Here is an 8,906-nt window from a genome sequence, read left to right on the forward strand (position 1 = left end):
ACAGGTGCTCCACAAAGTGGCCTCAAACATTGTAAAAACAGCTCGCGCATGCATTGATGAACAGGGAAGCCATTTTGAGCATATGTTGTAGAGACACAATTTGATTTTGCATTTCTAAGATGTAAGGTTATAAACATTAATACTCGTAGTAAGTGTTGTATGTCTTGTAGTTTGTAAATTAAACCAGCAAAATATAACTGCTTAGTGTGATGTGCGCGACTTCTCAATCTCCCTGTAGATTTCATATGGGAAGATATGTCAAATTATGAGAGAGAGAGAGAGTGAGCTATTCACTGGTGCATCTCGGCTCTAGGAGGCAATAAAGATCGTGGTTTACATTTTGGCATTTCTTTTTAAATTTTTCAATAAAGAATTTGTAAGGTATGTAGTAAAAACACCAACTGTTATACAGAACCATTCACACAATGGTGCAAGAGGTGGAAGGCAACTTGGGGTGCTTCTGTGCTGCTGGAAATGTTTGGGATCCGATTTTGATGGCTATGAAGAGCAAACCCCAAAGCTGAATTACTAGGGTAATATACATCATATTCTCATGTCGTGCAGATATTACAGGACCTACACAAAAATTTTACTACAACTGTGGAAGTTAACTAGTCAGTTCACTCAAAGCACGTATTTTTTGTGATTTTAAGGCTCCATGTTCTATTTCCTTAGGTTATTTAAACTAATTCAAATTTTATGGTAACAAGGGTTTAAAATCAGCCAAACTAAACCAATATCAAAATTACTCAATAGAATTACAGCCTACTAAGTTTCATCAAAATCAGTCTCATAAACTTGGTAGTTACTTGTAGATGGCCAAATAGATGAACACAATAGTTAAAACTAATACAGTAGAAAGCACATTTAATGTTCCTTGGCTTAGGTTTTCAATCATTTAATATTCAACTTCAGTGTTCCCAAGTGAAACATTTCAATGTTACAATTACTCCAGTTAAAATTTCCTCAGCTCTGCATTCAAAGAAATGTTTAATGGAGGTGTCACAGCAGATAGCTTTCACAGTATTTCTTTAAAACAGACACAAAAGGCTCTCTGTACTGCAATTACCTTTCTTCCTGATTATGTTCACCAATAATATTCAGTACATACATTTAAATATAAACTATAGATATAATTACTGTGTTTCTGGACATTACCCATCATCCTGTTTTCTGTTTGAAACACAACATTTCAGAGACTGACTAAAGTCCAAAAATACAGTACTTGTATTGACATATCACTGTCACAAACTTATACATCTTATAAACTATAGAGCTGTAAAACCACAAGCAACACTTTTGGAAACTGTCTACTCAGGAATATAAGATACCCTTCTGCTCTTATTCAACTTCTTACGCATGATGCGTAAAATCCTGAAACTTCAGAATCTTTAAATCACAAAAAGATCATGGAGATGTTCACCATTATGTAATGCAAAGTTAAACACATCCTGGGCAACAGACAGGCCCACCACAGTTGACGAATCCTTAGGGTATGGCCTGAGTGCATTGGGGCGTGGAGCGGAGTGTGGGCAACTTTATGGCAGGGACAGCAGCGGCCGCTACTGCGTCCTCAGTGCACCTCTAGTGTTCAGCATTTTCAGGTGTGTGTTAAGGTCACAGTTTTCATAGAAAATGGATTTAGATGACTTATTACTTGATATTATTTTAGAATAGAATACAATTCTTAAAGCTAATTTATTCAGTGAAAAGAAGGGTCCAAGTGTTGTAGTAAAACAAAGAAAACTGTCTGGTGAGTTTAATACATTATATGAAAGTTTAAGAACAGAGCCTGTTAAATTTCAAGAATATACAAGAATGTCTGTATCCACTTTTGACTATGTATTACAAAAATCTGAGTCACGTTTGAAAGTGACTGACACCAACTTTCATGTCACAATATCTCCTACAGAAAAATTTACTGTAACTTTGAGGTGAGTAAAAATGTAGTACATCAGTCTATTGAAGAGTGTCTGTTACATGTGCATATGTTTCTGCAACTCGATTCTGTACAACCTCAGTAAAATAACCTCCTTGGCTGTTTCCATAAGTGTAAGAATATTGGTTCTGTGTAACTGCTTCTAGCAACCATTCATTGATTTGGCCTTGAAAATGTAGTTCCTGAATATTGGTCAATTTTTTCATTGCTGACAAGATGCTTATTAAAAACAGATAATCTTCATCTGTCTTCAGTTTCCTGTCGATCTCACTTTCTGACAGACACATTTCTATTAGAAGAATTTTCTCCTTTTCTAATGCTAACATATCTTCCCTAAGAGTATTAGCCGTTTGTTTCCTGGATACGAATGATGATGATGATGATGATGATGATGATGATGATGGTGTCACATGAGATGCTGAAGACTGTATCTCCGAATCCAAATCATCTTGGTTCATGGGAGAAAGGCTCTGTGTGTCTTGCATGTCATTTTCACTACTATCTAAATTACCCATGGTCTCTGCTGGTATTAATTCATCCTTCATAAATGGCATGAGTTGGAAATACTGCCATGAAGATGTGAAGTATGCAGGTGCTTCTGCTCCAGACGTAGAAATGGGTTGCTTCTTCAACTCTTTTCTATATTGATCTTTCAGACGTTTCCATCGCCTTTCTTGGCATTTCCTCTTAAATTTAGAACACTAAATTGTGTTTTTTTGCAGGTATCTTGCTACAGGAGTGGCATTCAGAGCTTTGGCTTTTAATTTTTGTATGGGGAAAAACAACTGTGGCTACGATAGTTTATGAAATATGTTCTGAATTATGGTCAGAATTTGTTAGCATACACATGCCACAGCCATCGAAGGATGACCTAAAGGAAACTGCAAGGGATTTTAACAGACTGTGGCAATTTCCAAACTGTATTGGTGCAATTGATGGGAAGCACTGTGAAATAATTTGTCCAGCCCATTCTGGATGGACATATTACAATTATAAAAATTATTTCTCAGTAATAGTGCAGGGCGTTGCTGATGCAAATAAAAGATTTATAGCAATAGAAGTAGGTGGAAGAGGGAAACAAAGTGATGGAGGGACTTTTCACTACTTAGTTTTGAATAAATTAATGGAAAGTGGAAGATTTAACATTCCACCACCAGACATAATTCCTGGAACTACATGTTCTTTGCCGTACATTTTCATTGGAGATGAGGCATACCCCTTGAAGACAAATTTGATGCATCCATTTCCAGAAAGATCTTTGAATGATGAAAGAAGGTACTTCAATTAAGTGTCTTTCTCATGCCAGGTAGTGTATAGAATGTGTTTTCAGAATTTTGTATGCCAAGTGGCGTATACTAGGGAAACCAATAGAAACCAACGTGGAACATGTGTGCCTCATAATAAAAGCTATGTGTATTTTGCACAGCTCATCAGAGATCTTGACAGAAATAGTGACACACAGTACAATGCCACAATGAACAGTGAGGACTGTGAAAGTATTCGTAATACGGGGTTCGGTATGCGCAATAACAGTGCTTCTTTCATAGCAACAAATGTATGAGACATGTTCATAAACTATTTTTTTGTGAAATGTCAGATGTAATTAAATAACATGTAGCAACGAACAATGGACATGTTTATACATATTCTTTTAGAAAACATAAGAGCATTATAAAATAAAAATGTAAATACTTTCCATCCAAAGTTTTACTGCAATCTCATTCTGTTTCATCCCAAGTTTTACTGCAATTTCATTCTTCACTGTTGCCCTGCTTTTGTATAATGGATGGCAAGAGAGCCAGATTTCAGGTTTTCCTTGAACTTCTGAAATTATTTCCTCAAAAGACATTTTCCAAATGCTCCAAACACTACTGAAACACAAACTGGTTTGACCTGCACGATGCACACTGCCTGCTCCGCTCAAAACGCTTGCTCCCAGGACACGCCAATATATTCAAACGGGTTTGTGATGCACACTGCATGCCCTGCCCTGCCCCGCTGCACTCAGGCCGTACCCTTAGAATCAACTCTGTCTCAGTAGCCCATGAGAAAGCCATGTAAAGAAGCATGCCAGACAAGTCAATGTTCCCATTATCTCAGCCTGCAATCTATCAAAGGGTCTGTGATGACAGGGCACCCAGTATCCAAGCAAGAACAATCTAACAGCCTGTGAACAACTGTGATTATATGTAAACAGCTGTAGATAAGAGTATTCAGTGTCCAATAAAATCAATTTCCAACCCAAACCTGTTGTGTAGTCACTATCATGTAACACTGATGTCAGAAGTGGGATTCTCAGATTGTGGACTGGAAATGAATCCTGTACAGACAGGCTGGATTGGCTTGAGGTTAGCTAAGAAAAAATAAGGGCCACGCAAGAAGGCCAGATGGCCATGGCAATCATAGGCCAAGACAAGATACAAGAGACACAACAGGAATGCAGGACACAACTGGTGGTGGCAGGACTGCTAATGAACTTGCAAGTCATAAGAGTCAGACCCCCATGGGAACATGGTTGCCAGCGGCCAAGCACCACAGGTCTCAGCAACCCATATGCTGGCAATGTGTGAGTGATGGCCATCTTGGAAGAAACTGCCAAAATGATCGCCTGGGTGGAAGATGACTGGGAATGGGGAAATGAGTGGGGGACAGTGCTAAAAGAGCACTGATACCATCATTCCCACTCCTTCTATACATATTTATGTCTGCACAGATGGGCAATGACAGAATAAGTGCCAAGAGGACAAGTTATACATCAAGACCACTTACACAGGAGCATCTGTGACAATCACCAGGCTAGACATCACTAAAGGACTGCCTAAGGGAGAACAAACCCTGCTTTATGTATTGCAGATGGTGTCAGAGGAGACCCTTCCATGTCTTGAAGGACACGGTAAAAATGACCATGTGGTGGCACCCTCTCAGGACTTGGGTGCTCGTTGCCAAGATCACCAAACTGTTCATCTTGGAGATGGAAATCTCATGTGCCCATGATGTGTCTGGATTTTGGAGTCCATGTTCTACGGCTGGGCAAGGAAGATGTGTCACTATCGCATCCTGGGGGAGACCACATTTGTGCCCCTATATCAGGTGGTATCAGCTAGGTATGGGTGAGTCATGATGGCATGGCTGGAAGGCCCCCTGGAGGTGGTGGACAGCATAGCAAGTCCACATTCAAGGCCACCCAGTGTTGGAATGTCCAGGTTGACAATGTTGGATTAACCACCAAGGGAACTAATTCCCTGTTAGGATGACTGGCGACTACCTGCAGTGGAAAGACACTAACAGAGGCACACCTTCTAGAGAGCCATGTCAGGAGGGACATACCTCCCTAAGAGGGAGTATGCATGATAGTGGCATAGAGCTGATTCTACAAGGAATGAAGGCTGCACACCATCCAAAGCGTAAGGACAAGAGTTGGGGGCAATATGGCACTGTGGTTCCATTCATAAGGGCGGCCACAGACATAGAAGAGAGATCCCTCAGAGTGAAAGTAACGGTAGTATGCCTGGAAGCTTCTTGGGATGAGCAGTCTTAAAGAGGAAGCAATATGGCATGACATCCAAAATCAGAAACTTCAGAATCTTGGAATCACAGGAGTCATGAAAACATTCATTATAGTAAAAAAACACAACAAACATACCACACCCACCACAGCTGAGAAACCCCCTCAAACTTGAATTGTCCTCACAGTCTGACAGAATTCAATACAAAGAAGCATGCCAGGTAAGTTATTATTCCAGGTATCTAAGCCTGCAACCTAGCAATATGTCTGTCATGACGGGGCACAAAGGATCCAAGCAAGAACAATCTAACAACCTGTGATTATTTGTAAACATTTAGTAATAAGAATATTCAATGCACAGTACAATCCATTTCCAACCTGAACCCTTTGTGTAGTCACTATTACGTAACAATATGAAAACAAAAGTACTGTACGATTAAAGACACTCACCATGAACAGCAGAATTATCAGAACTGCCCAATTCCATATCTTCAATACCTGCTGCCCTTTTCAGAACAGAAGCCAAATCAGGAGAGATCCTGGCATGTCCTGATCCTTCATTGTTATGTGGTTCCCGTTCAATTTTCACCTTCGTTCCAGTGGTAGCAGAGTTGTCAATGCTCAAGGGCAGTCCCAGAATAGAGGGCGACTGGCACACAGTATCTTCTGTCTCCATTTTACTGTTGGCTCCACGAACTGACTTCTTTGAAGGAATGTTCTCAACATAGAGATCTAGACTATCAGACATGACCAATTTCTTTGTACCGCCTTCCTTTTGTAGGTTACCATAATGTAAATCACTTTCATTGCTTAACTGCTTAGTAATTTGGCTTCCACTTCCTCCATACATTTCATACTCTGTCAGCTTTGCTTTCATAAAATGTCCATGTATATCAACAGTTTCTGCCTGCGGTGGCTTCATTTCTGCTGCTGGTGACTGGTTTGATAGCACTGGTCCAATAGCTGGATTGGTTGATATTTTGACTCGTTTTGCTGATGAAGTAGTCGCTTCTTTCTTTGAAGATGGGGCTGTTTCATTACCACTCAGTTTTCCAGCAGACTGAAAAATGTTTGGTACATATGATTATAAAAACCAAGGGCATACGGTTTAATGTAAGCAAGCAAACTTCTTTTGGATGCATGGTCATATTAAACTCCAGATATTTAAACAATTTCATGAATATATTAATCACTGTACTAACATTCTGACATCAAAGAAAAATTAATTTCCAAGGCTCTGAAAAAAAATCTTTCCTATATCAATGCAACTATTCATGATGCAGGGCTTTAACCCGTTGCCGTGGTTCGACGTGTATGTTTCGTCAGGGATTTAAATCGTCTGGGGGGGTTCGACGTGTATGTTTCGTCCAGCTGCACACATATGTTATAACGCCCATAATAATTGATGGTTTTGCTGTAGATTGTTAGATTTTTCACTGGCCTGTTGTCAGGAGGACTGTATTTAATGACACACGCGTTTAAGAGCGCTAAGTCGTTGTTACATATGCCTGTCTTGCAGCAACGTTCCTGTGGCTATTGCGAGCTGTTTCTGTTATGAATGATGTGTTTTCATTGCTCTGAAGCTATAAACACCAGAGATGTGATATGTGCTGGTGTTTATAATATCATATTGCCCTGAGCTGGCGACAATAACACACTCAATTGGAATTCTTAGAAGAGGGATATCCGAACCTTTATTCTCGCATGATCCATTGATTTCGCACAGTACAAAGGCCCAGTTCTTAGAAAAACGCCACAATTTAAGGCAGAACACTGTGGTCACCCCCTGAGACGATACGGATGTGTGTGGGGGAGGGAAAAGAACTCATTCCTTCATGTATTATCGCTCCAGTTGACTCCATTTTATCGTACTGACCTTGGTGGTCGTTTCGAGGGATGACCATAAATATTTTTTTGAGCCAGCTAAGCTCTACTTTCGTTCACTACATACCAGACAGTTCTTAGAATAACTTCATGAATTCTGTGGTCACCCCTACGACATCTCCTGCCGCCAAAATGGATGGAATATCAAAGGCATAGCAACAACCCCTTGTTATGATAACTCGTAACGTTGAATTTACTACAGCTGACCTGGCAACTAAACGGGTCACGGAAAGACATTTCCTTGAAGTATACCCCTCACGGGTAAGAAGGCAAGGCCGCACATATGTGTGGTTAAAAAAAAGGGCCAAAAAAAATACACAATATTGGAGCGGAGAATGGTGAACGTGGGGCACCGTTGGGTTATACGAATGCTTCAAGGCCTTCCTTCTACTAAACCAACTGCCTCCATTACCGAGATACAGGGCGCTCATATTATAAGGTAAGGTTATAAAACCACCTTTTAAGATCATTTTAGTGAAAGTTTCATCCTTCAAGGCGTACCATTCACTGCTGAAATACTAAACAACCTGCTTCCATGGCCGAGATACAGGGCGCCCATATTATAAGGTAAGGTTATAAAACCACCATTTAAGATCATTTTAGTGAAAGTTTCATGTTCCTATCTCATAGAATTTAAGAACAATGATGAATAAATAATTTTCGAGCAAAATTTAAATGGCCGGCTGAATATATTACCGCAGGAGCCGCGGCCGCGGAATTTAAATGACCACGTCAAAGGGTTAAACTCTGTTAGTATAGCATATAAGCTTTTGGATAGTACCACCATGTTGTATTACAAGAAGCTCGTCATTTTGGTGGAACTTAATAATTCCATCTGGTGCTATCAGCGACCTTCTCCTTTGACTGAAACACTACCCCAACAACTGAGCAATGAATGTCTATGAATTTATATGGCTGTAGAAGACATACTTTTACAAATATGAATATTGTAGAACAGCTTCTTCTTAACCTACAGGCAAGAACACATCCTGGAACTACAGCACTGGAAAGCTAAAAGCCATTTTGTATTACTTATTAATGGTTATAGATGACAGTTAAATAATTCTAGCATAACCAAACAGAACACAAATTTACTTCTTGAAAAATTACATGATACTACATTTCTGGATTAGCCCTTTGACGTGGTCATTTAAATTCCGCGGCCGCGGCTCCTGCGGTAATATATTCAGCCGGCCATTTAAATTTTGCTCGAAAATTATTTATTCATCATTGTTCTTAAATTCTATGAGATAGGAACATGAAACTTTCACTAAAATGATCTTAAATGGTGGTTTTATAACCTTACCTTATAATATGAGCGCCCTGTATCTCGGTAATGGAGGCAGTTGGTTTAGTAGAAGGAAGGCCTTGAAGCATTCGTATAACCCAACGGTGCCCCACGTTCACCATTCTCCGCTCCAATATTGTGTATTTTCTTTGGCCCTTTTTTTTAACCACACATTTGTGCGGCCTTGCCTTCTTACCCGTGAGGGGTATAGTTCAAGGAAATGTCTTTCCGTGACCCGTTTAGTTGCCAGGTCAGCTGTAGTAAATTCAACATTACGAGTTATCATAACA

The 8,906-nt window shown here is 39.8% G+C and overlaps 1 protein-coding gene across 7 annotated transcripts in view; it reads right to left on the minus strand.

The window, feature by feature from the left end:
* LOC111873153 (protein bric-a-brac 2) overlaps window positions 1–8,906 on the minus strand; it is a 65,202-nt gene that overhangs the window by 46,776 nt on the left and 9,520 nt on the right. For all 7 annotated transcript variants that reach the window (XM_033754987.1, XM_033754988.1, XM_033754986.1 and 4 more), the window contains exon 4: window positions 5,895–6,504. In XM_033754987.1, the coding sequence (XP_033610878.1) occupies window positions 5,895–6,504 (610 nt within the window). The remainder of the gene's footprint in view (window positions 1–5,894; window positions 6,505–8,906) is intronic.

This window comes from Cryptotermes secundus, unplaced genomic scaffold (genome assembly GCF_002891405.2).
Source record: "Cryptotermes secundus unplaced genomic scaffold, Csec_1.0 scaffold259, whole genome shotgun sequence".
Lineage (NCBI taxonomy): Eukaryota > Metazoa > Arthropoda > Insecta > Blattodea > Kalotermitidae > Cryptotermes > Cryptotermes secundus.